We start from the raw sequence: 25,973 nt of genomic DNA, 5'->3' as shown, positions 1-25,973 counted from the left end.
AATCTTGTTTTGAAAATATCTGTCTTTGCTTTGTAGATACTCTTAACTGCCTAGCTTCTTGCTTAGTATTTACTATATAACTGCTTTTATGTTAAGAATTTTCTTTGTAGGTAGACAAACCCTGTGTTATGATTTGTTTCTCTTAAATAGTAAACACATCATCCTATGCTGCATTGCAATGTTTGGTAAGTGCTCGAAGGTTCTTCCTTTTATTTTGTTTTGTTTTGTTCTTAGTCTTCTTGGTTTTCATGACATCTAAACTATAAAGTACTAGTTTCTTAAATAATACTAACCAGTGCAGACAAAAATATTTCATTTGACTTGTTAAATTCTTTTTTTTTTCATCTTGAACAAATTTTTTTTTTTGTTTTTTGTTTTTTGTTTTTAATTTTTTATTTAAGAAAGGATTAGTGAACAAAAGCATAAGGTAGGAGGGGTACAACTCCACACAATTCCCAACACCCAATCCCCATAACCCACCCATCTTGAACAAATTTTACATTGTTCAAGAAGGAAATGCCATCTCTATCCACTGCCCCAAGAACAATTTTAACTAAGGTTTTGATCATGATATTGTCCAAGAAACATTTGTCTCTTACCTCCAACTGAGCATCATTTTCATTTGCTAAGCTTTTCCTCTGGGGGCAGCTCTCCTGTATGAACTTAATTGATACCTCCCCACCCTCGCAATTTGACCCCTTCTTTGCTTTATTGTACTTAAACTACACAAACTATCACCATTTTTGAAGGCTGTTTGGTACATACACCTATTTCCCTGAACCAGACTGGTCTTTTTTTAAGGCAGAGCAAAATTGTTTTGTTGTTCTGCATTTCAAAGTTGTAGAATAGAACCCTGCTTTTTGTCTTATGGTGTTAGATTTTCCTCTTAGATTTACTTTTTTAAAAAGTGTCATTTTCACATAAAATTACACATTTTTATAATTACTTATGTCCTTAACTAGGTGACTGGCCCCCATTATGGTTTAGGCTGTCTTAAAGTTTTTAGGCTTTTTTTGTTTTTGTTTTTAAAGATGACTGCCTGGCAAACTGACAATGCAAAAATAGTTATCTGTCTAAATTTATTATCTGAATACCTGTTTCTTTGTTCTAAGGTAAATAAGGATGTATATATATGTATATATATATGTATTTATATTTAAAATCCATAAGGATGTGCATGTATATGTATGTATATTTATATTTATAATCCCTGTAAAGTTATTAACTTAGTCAAGATTGAAAATCTTTTCTGCAAGAAACATCTATCAGTCGGGGAGTCTAGAGTTCATAGCTCAGGGTGTGTTATCCATTCTGCAACTATGCTGGCTCAGCTATCAGCTATCAGCCTAATGGGATACAAAGAAGGTTATATGATTTTGGCTTAACAAACAGTAAGGGGAAAATAAATTACTTTTTTTGTCTGAGCAGTTTAGCTATAATACATACTAAGCAGATGGGTAGATTTATTTGTGGAAGTTTGCTTGCATGTGTGTGAAGTGTGTTTCTTCAGAGCAGAGGATAGTGAAGCATATAATTACCTGCTTAGGAAGGAAATTAGAAGTTACTCTGAATTTACATTTTTGTACACATTTAAGTACCATTTAAATGTGACCATCTTAGAGATTGAGTGACTACTGCTTTGAGCTGAAATTCATAGGTAATTACAGGAGGAGACAGAAAACTTGGGTTCAAGTCCTTTCTTTCCTTTCTCACCAACTATCAGAGTCATTCGTAAAACTTTTAACCACCTGGTCCTGATGCACCTTTACAAAATACCTTGAAGGTGCTGACTGGAGAGGAAGAATGTAAATGTGCCTGAAAATTAATGAACTGTACAAAAATAAGTTGTATTATTCCCAAACAGGCAGAGGGCTTCATTCTGAATATATAGCCAGTTGGGAACATGCCATTCTTACCTTTAAAATACCTAACTGAAGGGAGTCGGGCGGTAGCGCAGTGGGTTAAGCGCAGGTGGCACCAAACTCAAGGACTGGCAAAAAGATCCAGGTTTGAGCCCCCGGCTCCCCACCTGCAGGGGAGTCGCTTCACAGGCGGTGAAGCAGGTCTTCAGGTGTCTGTCTTTCTCTCCTCTTCTCTGTCTTCCCCTCCTCTCTCCATTTCTCTCTGTCCTATCCAACAACGACATCGATAATAACTGCAACAATAAAACAACAAGGAAAACAAAAGGTGAATAAATAAATAAATAAAATTTTAAAAATTTTAATAAAAAAATACCTAGCTGATAATTAGATTTCATGTAGTCGCTTTGGGCGTTAGCTCTTGAATATTTAAATAATGTTATACCTGAAGAAGTATTTTTTAAAAAGTATTTAAAAATTATCCTTTTAAATAGCTTTTGTGTCTGTCATAGTGAATGTAATTTAAATGTCTCCAGAAGTATAACCATTATAGCTTTTTCTTTATACAGGGGTTTTTAAGTTTGAATTCTTTTGTAGGTCAAAGTGGCAATTTTTTGAGAAAGAAAATAAAAGTGAAAGTAGGAGAAACCTTGTATTGTCTTTGGAAATCACTTCTAATGTGTAAAATGTATTCAAATATAAGCTTATACAAGTAAATCTGCTTCATAAATCCACTCTGGCTTTCCTGGATGTAGGTTCTCTGAAATCCAGGAGGAAGTTGTTATGGAATGGATTGTTGAAGGACAAAGCAGGCTCCTTAAGTTTCAGAGCCTGATGCATTAAAGGAGATAGCCATTGTTACTGAGGCCTCACACCAAAGTTACAATTCATTGACTATGAACCTGCTCTACCACAGATTCTGAGTCTGAACGTACCCTGAGTAGACTGGAAGCAGTGACAACACACTCCACTGAAGAGGAAGAAGAGCATTTGAGCAGTGGAAAACACAGAATGTCGGAAGGAAAAGATTGCGGCAGTGGAGATGCTCTCTCCAATGGCATCAAAAAGCACAGGTAATGTAGCCTTTAACAGTTACACTGTTGTCTTCTTGTTGCAGAGTACTTTTGAGCTCCTAAAGAAAGTTGTGTCTGCACCCCCCCACCCCCATATTTTTGTGTTATTCCTTAAAAGAAAGGATTTAAACTAATTTTGCTACTTAGCTAAGAGAAGACCATCATCCTTAATTGTAGAAATAGAGCAAAGTGTATTTTAACCCGCTGCACTACCACCCGACTCTCTAGAGCAAAGTGTATTTTATTAACCATGGCCTTAGGAGAACATTCATCCTTTAGCTGGCAGTTAAGGAAGAACTACCGCTTGAAATTGATGCTGTGTTCCTTTTTTTCATCATACATTTTTTATGACTCCACCTCCCAATGCTAGTTTAGTTTTAGTCATTTGATCTTCTTGTTGCTTTTATTAAGAATGGATGGAAATATTGCCTTCTTGTTGATACAATTTTAGTTACATTTAAACAAAGACGTTCATTAAGACCTACAGTTTGTTGGACATACCCATTTTATACTATCTAATAACATAGTATCTTTTCATTCTCTGGATAATTTAGTCACTAAGATTGCCCCAAATTAGTGACATGTAATAGACACTAGCGTTCTCCGGTTTCAGCACAAGTTTGTAGACACAATACCTTGTGTGAGTGGTGTTATTCATAAAGTAAAATATTTTAGCAAATTACCAGTAACAGATACATCCTGTTATTGACTAACACACTCTTGTTATGAGACACTCTTACCAATTATTGGATTGTCAGAAGAGTCATAATGTATTTTTCCATCTATCTATGCAAAAAAAAAAATGTTCCATGACTTTTCTCACAGCCCAATAACTTCTGCAAAATCACTTTGATGTGTTTCGTATCTGTAGACTGTTAACTCCTGCTCCATTTTTGCACCATGATTTTGGTCTCAATTTGTCACAATTATTGTTTTACTGGGAAAATGTGCATGTAGTGCTGATTTATGTGCATTTGTCCCTTTTCAACAAAAGTGTCTGTCTATACTTTTCATGTAAAGATCAGTGAGTTTTTCGGTAACTAGATAAAGCCATACTTTTTTTCTTTTTTTTTTAATTATTATTTTTCCTTTATTGGGGGATTAATGTTTTACATTTGATAGTAAATACAATAGTTTGTACATGCATAACATTTATCAATTTTCCACATAACAATACAACCCCTACTAGGTCCTCTGTCATCCTTTTCCAGGACCTGCACTCTGTCCCCCACCCACCCCAGAGTCTTTTACTTTGGTGCAATACACCAACTCCAGTCCAGGTTCTTCTTCTCTTCCTTCTCCTCCTCCTTTAATGAAACTGTTTGTAATTTGTTTTTTTTTAAAAAAAATATCGATGTCATGTGTGCAGCCCAGGTTAGAGACTTTCCTCAACTACATTGAAGGAAGCTTTGATGCTATGATCCTTCACATTCACTGTCTGCCTCTCTGCCTCTGCCTCTTTCTAGCTGGAAAAGTTATACTAGAGTGAATAAGCCCCAGAAACAGCCAAAAAAAAAAATCACATTATAGTTTCATGAGTATATCCTTATAAACCAACATCTATATATATGATTCTATGATCACTATAAGAAGAAAAAATCTAATGTTTTCCACCATAAAATTAACAACCCCTTTCACTCAATTTGTATTATATTACCTTTCTGGTAACCACAGATTTAGATGTATGGCCTAATTTTTTTTCATTTAGTTTTATGTAGTTTACATTCTTGTTTCTTTTAAAATATTTTTATTAGTAGTAATTTAATAGTGTTTTACAGAATTGTCAGTGTGAGACTTCAGGGGCATTGTTTTACACCCATTCAGTTTCTGTGTCACCAAAGTCTTGTGCCTCCCCTCCTGTAACCACTATAGGTCTTAAAAGTCTAAGAGACAGTTTGGTTACAGTTTATTTTTTGCCAGTTCCTTTGGTTTAGTTATGTATATTACACACATTAATGAAGCCATCTGGTGGTTTTCTTTTACCTCTTTATATTTCATTTAGTATAATCACCTTCAGTTTCATTCATTTTGCCCTAGATAATACAATCTCATCTTTCTTAATTGCAGAATAACATTCCATTGAATATCTATACTATAATTTATTTCTTCAGTCATTTGTTGATGAGCATTTAGGTTGCTTCCATATTTTGGCTATTGTTAACAGTGCAGTCATCAACATAGAGATACACATATCTCATTTTAAATTCGTCATGTCATTTGAATATATTCCTAAGAGTAGTATTGCTGGGCCATCTAGTATTTTCATTTTCTGGTTAAGAATTCTCTATATTGTTTTCCACAGGGTCTACACCAATTTGCATTCCCACCAGTAATGCCAAGGTTGCTTTTTCCCCACATCCTTGCCAACACTTGTTTCCTATTCTGTTGACATAGGCCATTGTCACACGTGTATTTCTCTAATGATTTCATGTGAGACTTTTTTTTCATGCCTGTGAACTATCAGTTTTTAAAGAACTATGTATTTTTCACTTTTTTTTTAATTGGTTGGCTTGGTTTCTTATTACCGAACTGTATGATTTCTTTATTCTATTATCCTTTCGTGGAGCATAACAGTTCACAGTACAGCTGTTGATCCAGGGACACAATTTCTCATCTCTCCAGGATAATTGTCTTCAGAATACTCGAATTCCCAGCTTAAGTCCATTCCACCATCCTGTACCATGACCCAACACCTATCCTCCCCTCCCCTCCCCTTATTCCCTTTGCTTTGGTGCAATATACCACACCCACTCCCAAGTTTCATTGTTTTTTCTCCTTGTCCTTTTTTCTTAAGTTCCACTTATTAGTGAGATGATATGTTCTTTCCCCTTCTCATTTTTGGTTTATCTCACCATGATTTCTTCAAGTTACATCTAAGATGAAGCAAAAGAGATGACCTTATCATTTTTAATGAGCTATATGATTTCTTTATGGATTTTCCTATATTAATTCTTTGTCAGATATGTGATATGCAGATATCTTCTCCCAACTGTTAGGTTGCCTTTTTATTCTCATAGAAGTTTCCTTTGATGTGTAAAATCTTTTTTAATAAGATGTAATACCTTTTGTTTATTCTTTCTTTAGTTTCCCTTGCTATGGGATTAGTCTCCAAATACATCTTTTCTAAAAAGTTTGTTATTAGTGATTTAAAGGCCCAGAGCACCTGCTTGAGTGTGCATATTATCATGCGCAAGGATCCAGGATCAGCTCTGAGGTCCCCACCTGCTGGGGGAAGCTTCACAAAAGTTAACGCAGTGCTACAGGCCTCTCTCCCAATATATCTCCCCTTCTCTACTTCACTCTGCTTGTCTCTATTAGTGATTTAGCTATGGGATAATAGGGGTATAGATCCACACCACTCCCCCTCAACTAAAGTTCTGTGACCCCAGTCCCCAAATACCTCTTTGATAGTAAAGTCTTGAAGCATTTCACCTGTGTATTCTTTTACATGTTTCATAGATTCAGGTCCATGTCTTTAATCAACTTTAGTTGATTTTGGCATATAACATTATTTGGCAAGAATGCCTAGCTTCATTTTCTACACGTGTTTGACCAAGCAACATTTCATGAAAAAGTTTTCTTCTCCTCATTGAATGGTTTTGACTCATGTGTTATATAGATTATTTTTGAGAGGGTTAAGCTCTATATTCTAGTCCATTAGGTGAGTGTCAGGTACAATACCAAACATAAAAAAATTATTATAGGTTCAGTGTATAGCTGGAAACCAGAGAACACAGTACCTCTCTCTCTCTCTCTCTGTCTCTCTTTCTCTCTGAGAATTACTGTGGGCTATTGCTCTGGGTCCCCCATCTCCCTGACTACTGGTGGCAAAGGTCAGAGCGGCCCCCTGGGAGTCCCGAGGTGGCTCCGCATGTTGAGGGGTGACGTGCACTGAGAGAGAAGCAGACAGTGAGTTCCAGGAGAGCCTTCAGAGAAGTGGGTGACCCATTTATTGAGGAAGAAAGCAAGTAGATATACCCATTGCACAGGTAGAAGGTTAAGGTAATCATTAACCTAAACACAAAGCAACACAATGCATAGTCACATTTTGACCTGCAAACTGTTTGATCACCAGTGAAGAGTTACCATAAAAGGTTTGATCACAAGCTCACAATGCAATTTTCCCCAGGGTAAATTACAGTCACTTCAGAGAAGGGGGACAGTTGAGTAACGGGAGTTTGCAGTGGTTTTCAAGTTTGGCCAAACACAATATACAGTAATTCATAGCCTTTGTTTTAAGGGAAGAGGAGGGGCATCTGCAGAAAGGTAGCCCCCATCTGGAGAAGCCATCCATCATTAGTTCACTAGTACGGGAAAACTTGCCTTTGTCTCAACCAGGAGGGGGAATACCCTGGGGTCAGCCTACTCGGACCTCATGGAAACAACGGCCTGGACTTCCCAGGCAGTGGGTCCACTCTCCAACAAATTACATCAGCTATTCTTTGGAGTTTCACACTCATTTTGATTTTTGCTTCCACACAATTTTTCTTGATGAGTGCTGTTGGGATTTTGATAGAAATTGCTTTAAATTTCTAAAGTTCTTAGGGAGAATAGACATATTAACAACATTTATTGTTCTGACCCATGAACATGGACATCGATCCATTTCTTTGGGAATCTTTCCCTTTCTTTAAATAATATCCTATGGGATTTTTTCTTTTTTTATTGGAGGGATTAATAGTTTGCATTCAACATTAAAATATAGTAGTCTGTACATATGTAACATTTCTCAGTTTTTCACTTAACAGTTTAACCCCCTCTAAGCCCTCCTCTGCCATCATGTTCCAGGACCTGAACTCTCCCCCCTACCCTCCACCCCAGTGTCCTTTATTTTGGTACAATGCACCGTTAAGTCTGGAATGAGAGTTATGCAAAGGAGATTTGATTTAAGAAGGGAGAAATGTGTTTATTTTAAAATGTGAGATGAGAAATGTTAGAAAATATTTAACTTTCAATATTTAACACTGAAAGAGAAAGAAAATGGCAAAATAAAAAAGAAAAAGAAAATATTTAACTATGTCTTAGCTAGTTGCCTGATAGAATAGTCCAGTATTCTCAACCATTTTCATTCTTTAGCCATGAAACCATTTGTAGGGAAACTTAAAATCTCAGCCATCTTCAACAATTGAAGAGGAGGATCCTCTCATCTCCCCAATCTGCAACTTCAGTGGGAATAACATCAACTTTGTTTCTACACAATGAAATGTTTAAACTTTACTTTCTGGATTATGTATTACAGAAATAATAGCTCCCACCTCCTCTGAAAGTAACGTAAGAAAGCGTTCCGACTATGTCCTGCTCCCTTTTAATGTGGCAGTGTACACATAGTCCTTAGCAGTCTGCCTTCCCCATAAGAAATCCTAGGGATAAATGACCTGTTTTAGTTCTGTCTATTCTTCGTCAGAAGAAGCTTGGCCCTCGTGTTTCCTTTACTACCCCATTTATACGGGGACATCATGGACTATTATTTAAAAAGTTCTGACTTTAAGAGACGTAAATGATTAGGCACGTATTATAATAATTTAATATAAAAGAAGATATTCCAAATGAATTTTAGTCTATTCTTAGCATCTTATGTTTATTTATTTATTTATATTTTGAATATAAATAGAAAGAAACTTAGGAGAAGGAAAGATAGAAAGACACCTGCAGCCCTGCGTCACCACTCATAAAGTTTCCCCGTGCAGGTGGGGACTGGAGCCTGGGACCAGGGTCCTTGCACATTGTAATATATGCATTCTACCAGATGTGCCACCACCACTCAGCCCATGAGTCTATTCTTATGATAATAAGAAGACATATATTATTAGTACTGGTAGGCATGAGGGAAAAGTATCATTTTTTTAATTCGCTCTCATTTACTGACACCATGTACTCTCACAGCCAGTGTTTTTTTTCTAGTGTGAGGGATGTGTTTGGGCTTCTAGGTCAATTTTAGAAACATATCAGCAAAAAGAATTAGAATTTTGTTTAAATCTTATAACCAATAAATACTGCAAATATATAAAACAAGCCTTCCATTTTTATAGCATTTGTTATGTAGAAAAGTACAGTGAATTGCCTTGTCGGCAGTTAGCCTACATGATGCTATAGTTGGGTATATATTTATAGCACTTCTTGGCATCTTGAGAGTCCATAGGATCAGTTTTCTATTCTAGCTGTATTTTTAAAAGTATATTCTAAGCTCTAACCACTTGGCATCTTAGTAGCTTGATATAAATTGTTGTATTTTATTATTTTATGACCTGTGTTACTACTAATAATAATTATAGCACTTACAAATTAAAGGAGGAGTTCATATGATTGTCCTAATAGATAAAGGCAAGGCATGCAACAAAACTATTCAAAACTATTCAAAAATACTATTCATTATTAACAAATCGGCAAGCCACAGATGCAGGGAACTTCTTGAATTTAGTTAAAAATCAACAATTTATTTGATGAGATTTTAAAGACAGTTCTTACAGTGTCAGAAAAGAAAATAAAATCTGCTATCATCTGTCTATTTAGCATTATTTGAAGACCATAGCCAGACATAGAACACACTCACACAAATTAGAAGTAAAGATTAAAGTATGTTCAAAGAAATTATTAGTGTAAAAAAAATTAGTGGAGTTGTTCTTAATGTAAAAATCAGCTAACTACATTTTTTAAAAAATTTATTTATTTATTCCCTTTTGTTGCCCTTGTTTTTTATTGTTGTAGTTATTGTTGTTGTTGTTGGATAAGACAGAGAGAAATGGAGAGAGGATGGGAAGACAGAGAGGGAGAGAAAGATAGACACCTGCAGACCTGCTTCATTGCCTGTGAAGCGACTCACCTGCAGGTGGGAAGCCGGTATGGGTCCTCAAACCAGGATCCATACGCCGATCCTTGTGCTTTGTGCCACCTGCGCTTAACCCGCTGCGCTACCACCCGACTCCCGCTAATTACATTTCTAAGCATCATTAGCAAACAGAAGCTACACTTAAAACTAGGGGAGAAAAATACTTAGAACAGCAATTAGGAAAACACATTTTTTACTCAGATTTATTCTGAAGCATAACAGTAAATTTTAATGAAAGGCACAAAACTTACTGAAGTAAAAAAATCATTGGTATGAAATTGTTTCTGCCAAACTGGTCTGTAGAATCAGTGTAATTTTAATTAAAATCTTGACTTTTTTTCCTTGGGCATTGAAAAATATATTCTCAAATGTACAGTTGATCACACAGGGCTTTGAAGAGCTAAGATACTGTTCAAGAACCAAGATGGACAAAGATAGACATTTTCTTATCAGATATCAAAATAGATACAAGCCCTTCCTACAGAATAGTTCCAGAGACTGACTGACTTGTAGAATGAAAGAAAAAATTTCAAAGACCCAGACATACCAAGAAAACCCAGTGTATGCAATAGAGATACCATAGCAGATCAGTTAAAAAAAGATAGTCATGATAGTCATGGCATATGGAGCAAAACAGACATCCTTTTTTTTTTAAAGTTTTTTTTTATATTTATTTATTTAGTTTCCCTTTTGTTGCCCTTGTTGTTTAACATTGTTGTGGTTATTGATGTCGTTGTTGTTGGATTGGAAAGAGAGAAATGGAGAGAGGAGAGGAAGACAGAGAGGGGGAGAGAAAAACAGATACCTGCAGACCTGCTTCACCACTTGTGAAGCGACTCCCCTGCAGGTGGGGAGCCAGGGGCTCGAACCAGGATCCTTACGCTAGTCCTTTTAACCCGCTGCACCAACAGACTCCCGATATCCCTGTTTTATACTCAAAAGTATAAATTCTTGAGGAATCAAGCACTTTGATATGAAGAAACTTTCAAAAGAAAATAAACATTGTCTTTGTAACTGAGATAGGGAAAGATTTCTCACAGAAGATATGTGATGTACATTCACATGTACATATGTGATGTAGGGACTGTTTTTTTTTTTAGCTCATTCTTATTAACATACTTACACTCATGTATTTATATGAATAAAGCCTTCTATTCCTTAGTATATGTGACTAAGAATCTTTAATATTTACTTTCTTGAAATGGAAGATTAGAACTCCACACAAGAGTAATTGACTTTTTATTTATTCTTTGTAACTGCTTTAAAGTTCCATTATTAGGTAACTAAATGTCAGCTGTCTTAAGTGTGTGAAAAATCCATACAAGGAGTATACTGACAGGTTGACATTAACAAAATATTGAAAACATAAACTAAGACACTATCTTCCAAGAATTAAAAATTATAGTGGAAAAACCTTAGTGGGAAATAAAAAATATTTAATTCTGAAAATATTTAATCAGTAGGACAAAACCACCTTATTTTTCATATCTTCTGACATGGAAGACAAGTTATGGGATATTTTATCTGGTTCCAGAGTTTTAAGCTGACAAGTCACCATGTGTCCTCTGGTGCTCTAAATAGAAAGACACCCTATCTGTCAGGAAATAGCTGGGATAATTCCTTTACTGTTATGTTGTGAATGGGGTCACCAGTGATTTCCACAGGATGCAGGAGTGGTAGAAGCAAGTGCCAGAGTCCTGCTCAGAATTAGTCAGCTTTGTGGTGCAGGACCTGAGGGGGCAATGGTTAAATACTGTTTATTTATGCTCTTCTCTTTCCTCTTGCTTATTTGCTTTGGAATGTAGTTGTAATAAAAGGAAGGAATATTATCCCAAGAAGTCCACACAGCAGCTAAATATAGAGTTGTCTCAGAGACAAAGAGGGAGAGTGAAAAAGACTAGAGATCAAAAAGGAGCCAGTGACAGCACTAGAAGGAGCAGTAGAGAAAGGAGATGCTGTGGTCCGGGAGGTGGCACAGTGGATAAAGCACTAGACTCTCAAGTGTGAGGTCCCGAGTTCAATCCCTGGCAGCAGGTGTACCAGAGTGATGTCTGGTTCTTTCTCTCTCTCCTCCTGTTTCTCATGAATAAGTAAATAAAATCTAGAGAGAGTGAGAGACAGAGAGAGAGAGAGAGAGAGAGAGAGAGAGGAGATGCTTATTACTCAAAGAGGTGTCATGGTTGAGCAAGGGCACCACCGTTCTGTAGTTAATTAGATTACTAGCTATCCTGAAACTGCAGATGTCGGTCATCAGAAGGTGGCAGAGGTCATACACCTGGAGCAAAAGGCATGTTGGATGGCAGTGGCCAAAGCAGAGGGAAGAAGCCAACAGGCCAGTCTATTTATTTATTTATTTATTTATTTATTTATTTATTTATTTATTTATTTATTAAAAAGGAAACATTGACTAAACCATAATATAAGAGGGGTACAACTCCACACAGTTCCCACCACCAGATCGATCTCTGTATCCCATCCCCTCCCCTGATAGCTTTCCTACTCTTTAACCCTCTGGGAGTATGGACCCAAGGTCACTGTGGGATGCAGAAGGTGGAAAGTCTGGCTTCTGTAATTGCTTCCCCACTGAACATGAGCATTGACTGGTTGATCCATACCCCCAGCTTGCCTCTCTCTTTCCCTAGTAAGGTGGGGCTCTGCGGAATTGGAGCTCCAGGACACATTGGTGGGGTTGTCTGTCCAGGGAAGTCCGGTTGGCATCATGCTAGCATCTGGAACCTGGTGGTTGAAAAGAGAGTTAACGTACAAAGCCAAACAAATTGTTGATCAGTCATGAACTTAAAGACTGGAATAGTGCAGATGAAGAGTTAGAGGGGTCCTCCACTTTGTAGATAGCTAGTAGGCATATTTTAGTTATATTCCAAAGGGCCCCAACAGGCCAATCTAATTACACATGACACTCATCTCCTGTACAAAGAACACATGTGGAGATGCGTCAGCCAGCAAAAGAGAGTGCCAGCTTGTCTGGTGAAGGCTACTTTTCTAACAGTTTATCTGACCTAGGATGAGTGAGCTGGTAGTTCAGAGACTCATACATAATATGGTAGGAAGTCAAAAACAAAAGGAAGAGGGATGACATGTGTTTAGAGTCATAATTACATCACACCAGGTTGAATTGCCAATGTTTTTGCCATAAATCATTCGGAGATGCAACATATTACCCCACAGAATTTACCTCTTCTGGCCAGGTGGTGGCACCCTGGTTGAGCGCACGTTACAGTGCACAGGGACCTGAGTTTAAATGTGTGTGTGCATCCCCCCACTGTCCCCACCTGCAGGGGGGAAGCTTTGCCAGTGGTGAAGCAGGTCTGCAGGTACCTGTCTGTCTCCCTCTCTATGTCCCTCTTCCCTCCCTCATCCATGCATTTATCCATGCATCCATCCATCCATCCATCCATCCATCCATCCATCCATCCATCCATCCATCCATCCGAGTTATGGCTGGAACTTGTTGCCAAAATGACAAATCCTTCCCCCTTCCCTACCCTCCTGATAGGATAAAGAGAAACTGAGAGGGGCCAGGCAGTAGTACACCTGGTTAAGTGCATACATTACAAGCCCCTGGTCCCCATCTGCAAGGGGAAAGCTTCCCAAGTGGTGAAGCAGGGCTGAAGGTGTCTTTCTGTCTCTCTTCCTCTCTAGCTCCTCCTTCCCTCTCAATTTCTCTGTCTCTATCCCTCTGGATTTCTGACTGCCTCTATCCAATAAATAAATAAAGATAACTTTTAAAAAAGCAAGTTTAAAAAAAAGGAATTTACCTCTTCCCAGATTAATTTAAAAAACAAAAGAGAAGTCATTCTTTTGCAAGCACTAGCTAAGGCTCAGAGGCCCATGTGTCCACCTGCTATACTGACCCCAATTCCATTCCATTTGAGTTTGAAACCTTTAAGACAGGATTGGTGCCTGAGGTTTCAGAGGCCCTAGGTTCAATCCCTAGCACCACCATATGCCAGAGGTGAGCAGTGCTCTGGTTTTTTTCTTTCCTTCCCTCACTCTCCGATCTGCTCTTTTTCTTTGTCTCTCTCATGAAGGAGAGGGAGGATGGAAGGAAGGGAACCTTAGCTTAGCCATAGCCAGGATTTGCGTGTGTTGGTCTCAGGTTTGATCCCTACTGCCATGCTAGCTGGATCAGTGCTCTGGTTTTCTCTCTCTCATAAACATTAATCTTTTTCTATAAGAATGTCTCTGAACCACTTTATAAATTACATTGGTTTGTTAACATTCTTCAAGAGGTGGTGGTGTGTGAATACACTTGGACTGATCACTTAAATCTATCATAGTTGCTTTTTCCCCTCTATGCTGACTTCTATGTCTTTCAATGAGCTTCTTTCTAGTTGATTTTCTTTCTTTTTTTTAGAGATATAATTTGCATATAATAATACAGCTGTCTTTAATGGATAGCCACTTTGCTTTTTGATGCAAAGAGATGTTTCACACTTACGTGGTATATTTTCTGCCCTGGACCAATAGTCATATTTCATCTTAGTAGGAAATACTTAGTTATAGCAATCTGAATAGCAAGAATGTTTGTACTCTTGGGTTAACTATAGTTTCTAGTCTTATTTGACTAGAGAGATTTTTTAAAAAGCCCCTTTTTTCTCTAGAGAAAAAAATTTAAGAGTTAATACCTATTTATAAGTTTTTTTTCCATTATTCTTCTGACTTCTTTTATAGCTCATGATCTCAGATGACAACGTAATTATCTATTTGCTTTGTTCTAATATATATTTCATATACAGCTCACATAGTTCCTTTTACCCTTTTAATATACTCCATTTGTGTTGGGTAAAGTATTTGTAAAAGTGCTTTTATTGTGGTGAAACTGCTGACCAGTCATGCAGATACTGTTCATTTGCTTTCAAGTTTTAGGAATTCCCCTTATTTTTTTCAGTAGTAGAAAGTATTTAAATTATTAAAAAGTCTAAATCACAAAATATGGCAAGGCATGGTATATTAAAAAATGTATCTAGTTAATCCCTGCCTTTTTTTTTTTTTTTTGGTAATACCAGGGGAAGGGAGTGAACCCATAGCTTCATGCATGTGTAGATGCTACTGCTGGGGCCTTAGGAGGCTGATTTTTAGTCTTTTATTTTAGAGGGAAGGGAGCAAGATAGGGAAGAAAGAAAGGGAGAGACACCACAGCAGTACTCCAGCAGTCTGTTGCTGTCTGTGGTGATTCCATACGGTAGCAGGTCTTGAATCCTGGGCCTCACATGATAAGACATGCACTACCAGGTGAGCTAGCTGCTAGATTCTAGTTGTCATTTTTGTCTCCTCAGCATTATTTCTGACCACTCCCCTCCGAAGTAGCTATTTCCATAATCTTGTTTTTCTTTTTTCTTTTGACCAGAACACTGCTCAGCTCTGGCTATAGTTGGTGCAGGTGTTCTTGCTAATTACCTTGTTTTTAGCAAAACAATGCTAAAACAAATTCATATTCTCTTTCCTATCAAAATGCTGTAGAACTCTGATTTTAAATATATGCTAATTCTAATTCTTTTGGTATATTTCTTGGCCAACTGTATAACAGTGTTTCTTCTAAAGATTATCATGGGGTGATAACAATGCTGATGCTGTCAAAAGTGATTAAGAGATGAATCTAGGGGCCAGGTGGTGGCACACCTGGTTGAGCACATGTATTATAGTGCGCAAGGACCCAGGTTCAAGTCTCCCATCCCCACCTTCAAAGGGAAAGCTTTGTGAGTAAAGCAGGACTGTAGGTGTCTGTCTGCCTCTCTCCCTCTCTATCACGCCCTTCCCTCTTGATTTCTGGCTATCTCTATCCAATAAATAATGATAATAAAAATTTTTGAATGAGTTACATTCTTTTTTTAAATTTATTTTTATTTAAGGAAGGATAAATTAACAAAACCATAGGGTAGAAGGGGTACGACTCCACACAATTCTCACCACCTAGTCTCCATATCCCATCCCTTCCCCTGATAGCTTTCCCATTCTCTATCCCTCTGGGAGCATGGACCCAGGGTCGTTGTGGGTTGCAGAAGGTGGAAGATCTGGCTTCTGTAATTGTTTCCCCGCTGAACATGGACGTTGACTGGTCAGTCCATACTCCCAGTCTGCCTCTCTCTTTCCCTAGTAGGGTGCGTCTCTGGGGAAGCAGAGCTCCAGGACACATTGGTGGGATTTTTTAAGAGATGAATCTTTCTTCTTTTGTGTGTGTAATTAAGGAAGTGAAGTAGGGGGTAGGAGTGGACGGTGTCTAAGCCTAACATATTTTATAAGAAAATTTATGGTGACCTCTTTAGGCCTTTCTACTAGACTGCTGAACTAAATAGTTCTAAATCTAATCACAGGGAACTATCAAACACTTTCATTTTGAGGTATATAGTTGCCCTTAACTTATGGATACATTTATAAGTGTAGCCAGTCTCCTAGGCCCTGGCCTGTATCTGAGATCTGTAACTTTGCTAGGGAAAGTACCATCTAAAGTGGAGCTATGTAGTCCCCTTTTGTTAGGAAAGTCTCACTAGATTATTTGAGTTGGATGGCTGACATCTCTGGCTTGGCATCTCTGGATACAATCTGAAGCAGAAGGGAGGTGGCAGCATAGCGTGGTGTGGTAGTCCTGGTTGTATTGATTCAGTTGAGGTCAACAGAGGCAGGCAGTATAGCAGGGTAAAGGAATTGAGAGGAAAGGCATCAGGAATTACAAGCAAAGTCTTAGAGGTTCCAGGACTGGAAGAAATAAGGATTTAAAAGAGAATGGGGAAGGTTTCTTGTAGTCTTGGGATTTTTTTTTAAAGGCAATTATATATAAATATTATAACCAAGTTAGCTGGAAGCTTGTTTCTCTTTGGAAATCCATGATTGGGATTTACCTTACTATAATTGATCTTACTATGCTTTATACCATTTATTGATATTTACTAACATCAGTATCTTAGGTGGTGACAGGACCAAATGATAATGATCCATCTGGTCTAGTTTATACATAACTTAATAGTAAAAAAAAATAAAGTAAATAAAAGAGGGCGTTGGGCAGTAGTGCAGTGGATTAAGCGCATGTGGCTCTAAGCACAGGGACCGGCATAAGAACCCGGGTTCAAGCCCCCGGCTTCCCACCTACAGGGGAGTTGCTTCACAGGCGGTGAAGCAGGTCTGCAGGTGTCTGTCTTTCTCTCCTTGTCTCTGTCTTCCCCTCCTCTTTCCATTTCTCTCTGTCCTACCTAATAATGATGACATCAATAATAACAACAATAATAACTACAACAACAATAAAAAAACAAGGGCAACAAAAGGGAAAATAAATAAATATTTTTAAAAGAGAAAGAAAAGAAGAAAAATAAATAGAAAATTGTATTTCAAACTGCTTAAACAACTTAAGCCAAAGGTCTGAATTCAGTTTATAAATTTGATACTTTAAACACTTAGACTAAAGAAATACTCAGATTAAAATCTATACTGCTTTTTATTTTTACTTTTAAATTGTTATATAGCTCTATGGAGTAAGCCTAGAACCTTATACATGTAGAGAACCACTGAATGGGTCTCCTTGGCCTATTTTTGTAGTCTTTATTTTTAGAAAAAGAAGCATCAAAGCATTTTCTTGGTGTTGTCTTGATGTAGATAATACATGCATATTTCTCTGTCCTAACCTGTGTTCATATTTCCCTCATGTCCTGGCCTTATAGCAATCAGAGGCTGCTGCACCCACTCCCACACTACTAAGCAAAACAGCCTGAGGGATCCATGAGAGATAACAACCCTTCGGGAAGAATTCAGGCTGGCTGGCACCAGGGGGCAATTCAGGCCTGAGATAAGTTCCATGCCCCTCCACTCCAGAGCCCAGTTGCATTGTGTCAGTGTAAAACATTAACCCTGACTACATCCCTGTGAAAACTAATTGATCTTGTCCTGCTTGTTTGTAACTGAAATGTAACCAGGCTTGTAAAATCCTATAAAGCTGGAAGTCACCCCTATGAGGGGCACAGGGAATCTGTCTGGAAATTATTCAGTTCTCTTGCCCAGTCAGCAGTGTATAAAATCTCTCTCTCTTTTTTTTTTTTTTACCTCACCCAGCTCTGGTCTCATGTTTGGGAATGAATTTCTGTAACAGTCTATATGGCTTCCATGTGATACCAGAAATTAATACAGTCTTCCCAAATCTTGCTTGTTAAAATATATATCAAATTGGGTGTCAGGCAGTAATGCAGCAGGTTAAGCTCACTTGAGGTAAAGTGCAAAGACCAGCGCCTAAGAATTCCGGTTTGAGCCCTTGGCTCCCCACCTGCGGGGGGGGGGGGGGGTTGCTTCACAAGCAGTCTTTCTCTCCCCCTCTCTGTCTTCCCTTTCTCAGTTTCTCCCTGTCCTATTCAACAACATCAATAACAACAATAATAATAATCACAACAACAAGGACAACAAAAGGAAAAAAGTAGCCTACAGGAGCATTGGATTTGTGGCACAGGCACTGAGCGCCAGCAATAATCCTGGAGCAAAAAAAAAAAAAAGAAAGAAAAAAGAATATATATATATATATAATCAAATTACTTATCAAACAAATACATATTCAGAACCCTCATTTGTGTCAGATTCTTAGGTGCTGAGTTTACAATATTGAACAGTCTTTGTTCTTAAGAAGTAGCTATTCCTGAAGTGAAGGAGGTTGAACACTCTTCTCTTTCCTTTTTATTTATTTATTTATTTATTTATTTATAAAATGGAAATTTTGATAAGGCCATAAGATAAGAGAGGTACAACTGCACACAGTTCCCTCCACCAGAACTCTGTATCCCATTCCCTCCATTGAAAGCTTTCCTGTTCTTTATCCCTCTGGGATGATGGAGACAGGGTTTTTCTTTTTCTTTTCCTTTACCTTTTCTTTTTCTTCCTTTTCTTTTCTTTTTTCCTTTCCTTTAGTTCCCTTTCCTTTCCTTTCCTTTTTTCTTTCTTTCTTTTTTCTTTTTTTTTGTTTGTTTTTTTACAAGAGCACTACTCAGCTTTGGAGCCTCAGGCATGAGAATCTCTTTGCATAACCATTATGCTATCTACCTCTGCTCTGGCACCTTTTTGTGTGTTTCACACCTTTTTGTATTTCTTCTCCACTCACTAACTCATATTCTTTGCCTATTTTGATGTAAGAGTGCTGAATTTACCATATCCAGGTGCTTCATTATGTCAGTAAGGAAACTGACTTTTTTCCTTGTGACATGGCTTGGGGATAGTTTTTCTAGATTTGTTAAGAGCAAAAGATATATTTTTAGAGCTAATTCTGGTGCTTAGCATATAGCAATAAATGTATTTAATAAAAAGCTTTAATAAATAACACTGTTAAAATGGAAAGCTCTGTTTTTTGTAGGGTTTTTGTTTGTTTATCATGACAATGAGATACCACTTTACACCTGTAAGAATGCCATACATTAGAAGAGACAGGAACGGGAGTCGGGCTGTAGCGCAGCGGGTTAAGCACAGGTGGCGCAAAGCACAAGGACCGGCATAAGGATCCCGGTTCGAACCCCGGCTCCCCACCTGCAGGGCAGTCGCTTCACAGGTGGTGAAGCAGGTCTGCAGGTGTCTATCTTTCTCTCCTCCTCTCTGTCTTCCCCTCCTCTCTCCATTTCTCTCTGTCCTATCCAACAACGACGACAACAACAATAATGACTACAACAATAAAACAAGGGCAACAAAAGGGAATAAATAAATAAAAATAAAAAAATATTAAAAAAAAGAAAAGAAAAGACAGGAACACCAACTGCTAGGCTGTGTGTGTGTGGGGGGGGTGTGCGGGGGACTCACCTTACATGCTGATGGGCATATAAATTGGTCCAACCTCAATGGAAAAGTCTGGAAAGTTATAAGAACACTAGCAATGGACCTACTGCATAATCTAGTAATCCCTCTCCTGGGTATTTACACAGGGGAAACAAAAACACCTATCTGCAAAGATCTGTGTTCACAAGTGTTCATAGCAGCAAAGTTTATAACAGCCCAGACATGGAAGCAACCCAGATGCCCAAGGGCAGATGAGTGGCTAAGAAAGCTGTGGTATATAAACACAGTGGAATACCATGCAGCTGTTAAGAATGATGAAGTAATCTCTTTTGCAATATTGTCATCAGAACTTGAAGGATTCAAGCCAGAAGAAAAAGACTGACACTGAATGATCTCACATATAGATGGAACTTAAGAATAAAAGACAGTAAGGGAAATCCAAGAATAAAAGACAGTAAGGGAAATCCTAAGGTGAGACTTGGACTGGGTGTGGTGTATTGCACCAAAGCAAAGGACTCTGGGTATGGAGGTAAAGGGACCAGATGAAGGAACACTGGGATCCTACTGTCTCTGAGACACCAGTCGAGGGGGATGAGAGGCTGTTCCTGTGTGTTCAAGCTGCTGTGAACCACTGACCCCAGGTAAAAGATCTTTGATGGGTTTTAGAAGTGTATATTGTCCTTTCTAACTGAACTCTAGGGAAGAATCTAAGGCAAGTGTTCCTCTTGCAATAACATAGTTTTCTTCTGGTATAAGTGTGGTAAGGAAAAATCTGCTCTGTGTTTAGTACCTTCTGCTGTTGACTTTCATTTCTGTAATGATACTTATAGTTTAGTGAAACTGAAGTGAGCATCTGCTTTCTGTTCAGAGTTCAGAGTTGTGGCTGACCTGCACAAAGCTAGGTATAAAGCTACCCTGTCAGAAGTGTAAACAAGAGGTGACTAGAGGCTTGAAGCTCTATTATTCATTCCTTGGTCCCTTGACATTATGTTCCCCATACAAAGGTCTCATTACTTGTCCTTATGATCCCTAGGCTTTTTGAGTCTCTTAGGTAAATATCCAATTTCTATTTCAAGTTTGCTTTATATATATATATATATTTGAAACCCTCAGATTGTTATAAGAAAGAAGTTAAACACTTATTAAGATGTCAGTTCTTGCTTGACGTCTTGCTCAATTTGAAGGTGCACCCTCTCCCTACATATACAAAATTTGACTGCCTAGGAGATATCTTGCAATGTAACTTAACTTTTAATAATAATTGGCTTTGTCCTATTTACTTTGCCCATTTTTCTTTATTATAATATATAATATATTTTATATATATATACTTTTGCATTTCAACTTTTGATGACATATGGGATTTTGCCTTTACAAATACATTGAAGTGCCTCTTTCCCATTGGACCTCTGCCAATCTGAATTCTGTCTAAAGGAGAAAACTACCCCTGGGGACAGAGAGTTCTTTGGCATTGTTTTCTTTGCTTGTTAGCTCAGGCTCAGAAGGAATTTTCCTCTTTGAGAAAACTATATATTAAGAATTCACATTATTTTTAAAATATGCATGTTCTTTAAAGCTTTGTTGAATTCATGTCTTGTGCTTTTAAAATCTTCAAAAAAACATGTTGTGTCCACAACTTCTTTCAAAACATATTCATGGCATAAATCATGATGTGCCTAATTGTGTCATAAAATCTGCTGTTGAACTATACTAATAGAGGGGTGGGTGGAGCCAGAATTTGAAACCTGAGTATGAACTTCCATTTTTCTGTACAGAGTAATCTCAAGGCTAATTCCTTGTTGGTGTGGCAGTGACTCACAGTAATTACATGTTGTGGTTCTCCACCAGGGAGCATTGCTGCCACTCCTCTGGCAAATGTGGAAAACATCAATAGCTTAATCAAGAATGCAGACTGTTACGATATGTAATGTAACCTTTGTCTAAATAGATAATGTAATTTTTCAACCAGCTTTTAGGAGGTAAGAGATAAGACATAAAGCCAGACTAGTGCTAAAGTAAAGTAAGGTGCTTCCTGGTCTGTAAGAAACAGGTGGGCAGGTAATTGTCCTCAGCAGACAGACTTCTGCAGGTATGACAAGTAGTGTATAACTCTAGATTCTTCACAATCTTGTTTTCTTTTTGTGTTGTCGATTTTTTAGATCATTTGCTCCTTTGAATATATTGTCAAAATTTCTGGTAGTTGAAGATGTAACATGATCTTAAGGGGACTGAAGAACCACTGACTTAATGCATTTAATCTGCCCATGCTTTAGCTGTTTCTGCTTTAAAACGAACCTCATACCACAGTCTAGTAGCATGATGGCTAGAACCCAGGTCTCTCTGATTTCTAAAGTTGTTTTCCTGTTGTGCTACATTAGCTTCAGATCTAGAATTCTGTTTGAGAGAGACAGACAGAAAGAGAGAAAGAGACCACCAAACTAGGGCTTCTTTCAGTGTGGTAGGGGGCCTAGCACACTGAACCTTGGATGTGCACTTGGCCAAGCAGTGCACTGTACAGATGTACCGATTCAGAAATCTATACTGTATGTGCATTGTAATGGGTGTGGTTTACATTTATATTATAGATTGTCATTCCTGAAATTCTTAAACTTAATAGCTGCTGATTCTCAAAGTAGCTCTAACTTATAGATGGTTCAAATATTATTACACCCTCAGTTTTATAAATGAAGAAAATAAGACAAAAAGTTTTACATGCACTCAATCACTTAGTCATTAAATGATATGTTCAAACCAAGGCTTTGAACTCCCAAGTCTCTAGTCTTTTCTAGAATTTGAAATTTATAGGTGTTTAGAGTAACAATGCTTTATTTGCATAGACAAGACTCTTCAAATTCTAAAATTTTGAGACAATTTGTCCTGACCTTTAATTGGTACAGTTCTGTTTGTTTCTTTTTTTGTAATAATTTACAGATTTAATAGCATAGGCCAAAAACATTTATTAGGCATATATATGCTTGTTGGCTTAATAATGAGCAGTATTATAAATTTCCCATTGCATTAACATGAACATATAAAAGGAAAAAAGAAAAAGAACACTGAAACTCTCCTATTTTTGTTTTTAAAGAATCCTAGAGAGGAAAATATCATTTTCTCTTCCTGTAATTTCCACTGTCTGTCCAAAGAATGCAGTTTATAATCCAGTAATGATAAACATGTAATGTTTTTTAAATATTTATTTATTTATACATTCCCTTTTGTTGCCCTTGTTGTTTTATTGTTGTAGTTATTATTGATGTCCTCGTTTTTGGTTAGGACAGAGAGAAATGGAGAGAGGAGGGGAAGACAGAGAAGGGAAGAGAAAGATAGACACCTGCAGATCTGCTTCACCACCTGTGAAGTGACTCCTCTACAGGTGGGGAGCCAGGGGCTCGAACTGCAATCCTTAAGCTGGTCTTTGCGCTTTGCGCCACGTGTGCTTAACCCGTCGCGCTACCAACTGACTCCCCAGTAGTTATTATTGTTATTGATGTCATTGTTGTTAGATAGGACAGAGAGATATGGAGAGAGATGGGGAAGACAGAGGGGGAGAGAAAGAGAGACACCTGCAGACCTGCTTCACCGCCTATGAAGCGACTCCCTTGCAGGTTGGGATCCGGGGGCTCAAACCGGGATCCTTACTTTGGTCCTTGTGCTTTGTGCCATGTGTGCTTAACCTGCTGTGCTACTGCCGACTCCCATGAAGTGTTACTTTTTCATGGGCCTCCCATATGGTGTCCAGGGACTCAAATCTGATTCTTTGCATATGGGAAGGTGTGCTCACCACTGGGGGAGCTATCCCGAACACTTGTAGGTACTTTTTTATATATATATTCTGAATGTAATTCTTTATCAGATGAAGTATTGTAAATATTTTGTTATACGTCTCCATTTCATTAGTAATTAACAAAAAAAAAATCTTTGTTATCTCCCTTGAATGGAAAATTTTTACATTTTTAACTTATTTTGTTCATTTGGTGAAGTGTATTGTTTGAATGATTTGAACAGACTCTTTTTTTAATTTATTTTAGTATGGAAAGTCTTTATAACTCTTTTTGGGGCATTTTTGTGCCCTGAGAAACTTTGCCTGCCCCAAACTTGTCCCCCGCGCCCTTGGTGTTGTGTAGCGTCTCTGCGAAAATCTACTTCTTATGAAAGCATCTGCTTGTTAAAAGGCAGTTGCCTGGAGTCTGAATACAGGAGTCAGTTTTAGTACCACTTTTCATTGTCAATGGAATGTTTCAAGCTCAACACAATTAAAACAAATTTTATTTGTGTCTCATCAATACGATGAAAAAGGTCATCAGCACAGAATGTTCCAGCAGTTTTATCAAGGTCATATCATAAGACAAAGAATACTGAAAAACAGTAAATGACAGAAAAAGGCCTTTAGCATCATGCAGCCTTTCCCAAGTTGCTTCCTTGTGTCTTAATAGTATCTTGTGTGTCTGTGTGATAAAATTATTTCTGCACCAGGACTCCAACATCCTCTCCACACCCTCTCCTCTCCTTTCCCCAGAACCCTTTGCTTTGGTGCAAGTTTCACTTGGTGTTTTCTCTTTTTATCTTTGTTTCTTAAGTTCCACTTATGAGTGAGGTCATCTGATATTCATCTCTCTCTTTTTAGTTTGTTTCACTTAAGATGATTCCTTCTGGGGTAAGGGGGTAAGTGCAGGTGGCACAAAGTGCAAGGACCGGCATAAGAATCCTGGTTCAAACCCCTGGCTCCCCACCTGTTGGGGGGTCGCTTCAGAAGCGGTGAAGCATGTCTACAGGTTTATATCTTTCTCTCCCCCTCTCTGTCTCCCCTCCTCTATCAATTTCTCTCTGTCCTATCCAACAACAATGATAAGTAATAATAAAAACAACAGTGATAAACAACAAGGGCAACAAATGGGAAAAAATAGCCTCCAAGAGTAGTAGATTCATAGTGAAGGCAACCAAGCCTCAGCAATAAGCCTGGAGGTACACACACACACACAAGATGATTCAATGTTCACCTTCAAATTTCATCTAAGGAGACAAGGAAGATTTCATTGTTTTGTTTATTTATTAATAAAAAGTAAACATTGACAAAAACCATAGGATAAGAGGGGTGCAACTCCACCACCAGAGCTCCATGATTTCATTGTTTTTAACAGCTGGGTAGTATTCCACAGTGTATATAAACCAAAACTTTCTTAGCCACTCATCTACTGTTGGACAACTGAGTAGCTTTCAAGATTGGGGTATTAGGAATTGTGCTGCTGTGAATCTAAATCTCTTCTGATGGTACTTTTGTCTCCATTCTATGAATCCCTAGGAGAGAAACTGCTGGGGAGCTGGGGACTCAAACTGGAATCCTTATGCTGGTCTTTGCACTTCGTATCAGGTGCACTTAACCTGCTATGCCACCACCCGACCCCCAAAATTTTATTTTTTAATGTCTAACCTTGCTAGATGTATTCTATTTTACTTTGTGTTTCACAAAGGTTGTCATTGGAGCTTAGTGCCTGAACTTCACCACCATTCCCAGTGGCTTTTTAAATAAATAGTGAGAGACAGAGAAAGAAGGTGAGACACCACAGCACTGCTCCACTGCTCCTGAAGTGTTTCTTCCTGCAGGTGGGGGCCAGGAACTTTACCTTGGGTCCTTGCAGTTGGTAACTTATATGCTTTACTAGGTAAGCTGCCACCAAGTCTTTATTTTATTTCTTAATGCTACTGCATACACTAACAAACTAAGTTTATAAGCCAACAATGAATAAGACCCAATAGTTAAAAACAAGTTAAAAACAAAGGAAGATTCATTTTATCACTAGAAAACTGTCATGTCCATACAAAGTGGTAATGCTGTAATTTTTCTAAGAAGCAGAGCCTTGTCTTCAGCAGTGACTTATCCAAATTTATACAGCAAGTGGTAGGACACTGAAGCCTAGGACACTAAAAAATTGGGATTAGGGTCCCAGTCTACTCACTAAATGTGTGACCATAAATAAGTTAGTTAACATCTAATTCATTAGGGTGTCTTGTTTGTTTGTTTTAGGACTAAATGAAGTGATGCATGTTAAGTGATTAGCATGTGGTCTAAAACAAACAATATAAACAATAAGTGAATATTAGCTATTAGTTTTCAAACCCCTTCTGTTGGTAAAACTCATTTAAATATAGTGCTATGATACTGTGATGTCTCAGATTTTGTGAAAACATCTACTCCACTCCCCAAGCCAAACTCTCCCCACCCCCCCACCCCCAATACCTTCCTGGAATTTTCTTGTCTTCCATGAAGCATACAGATCAAGTATCCAGGGATTACTGTGGTTGATAGAGAAAAAAAGGGTGGTGTCTCCTTATTTTTATGCAAGGAAAACAAGATGTAACAATATAATATATCACTTTCTAGTAGACAAACTCACAAAACAGTAAGAATGGAAACTTCATTTCTGAGAGACTCTAGTTAGCATTGGCATTATTTTTCATAGTAGAGGT

The 25,973-nt window shown here is 37.9% G+C and overlaps 1 protein-coding gene across 4 annotated transcripts in view; it reads left to right on the top strand.

Annotated features, from left to right (window-relative positions):
- Positions 1-25,973, top strand: part of OSBPL1A (oxysterol binding protein like 1A) — a 251,514-nt gene that overhangs the window by 187,903 nt on the left and 37,638 nt on the right. For all 4 annotated transcript variants that reach the window (XM_060173612.1, XM_060173611.1, XM_060173613.1 and 1 more), the window contains one exon: positions 2,776-2,932. In XM_060173612.1, the coding sequence (XP_060029595.1) occupies positions 2,776-2,932 (157 nt within the window). The remainder of the gene's footprint in view (positions 1-2,775; positions 2,933-25,973) is intronic.

Source organism: Erinaceus europaeus, chromosome 15 (genome assembly GCF_950295315.1).
Source record: "Erinaceus europaeus chromosome 15, mEriEur2.1, whole genome shotgun sequence".
NCBI classification, from domain to species: Eukaryota; Metazoa; Chordata; class Mammalia; order Eulipotyphla; family Erinaceidae; genus Erinaceus; species Erinaceus europaeus.
The sequence above is the reverse complement of the archived record's forward strand: the minus strand, read 5'-3'. Positions and strand labels throughout refer to the sequence as shown.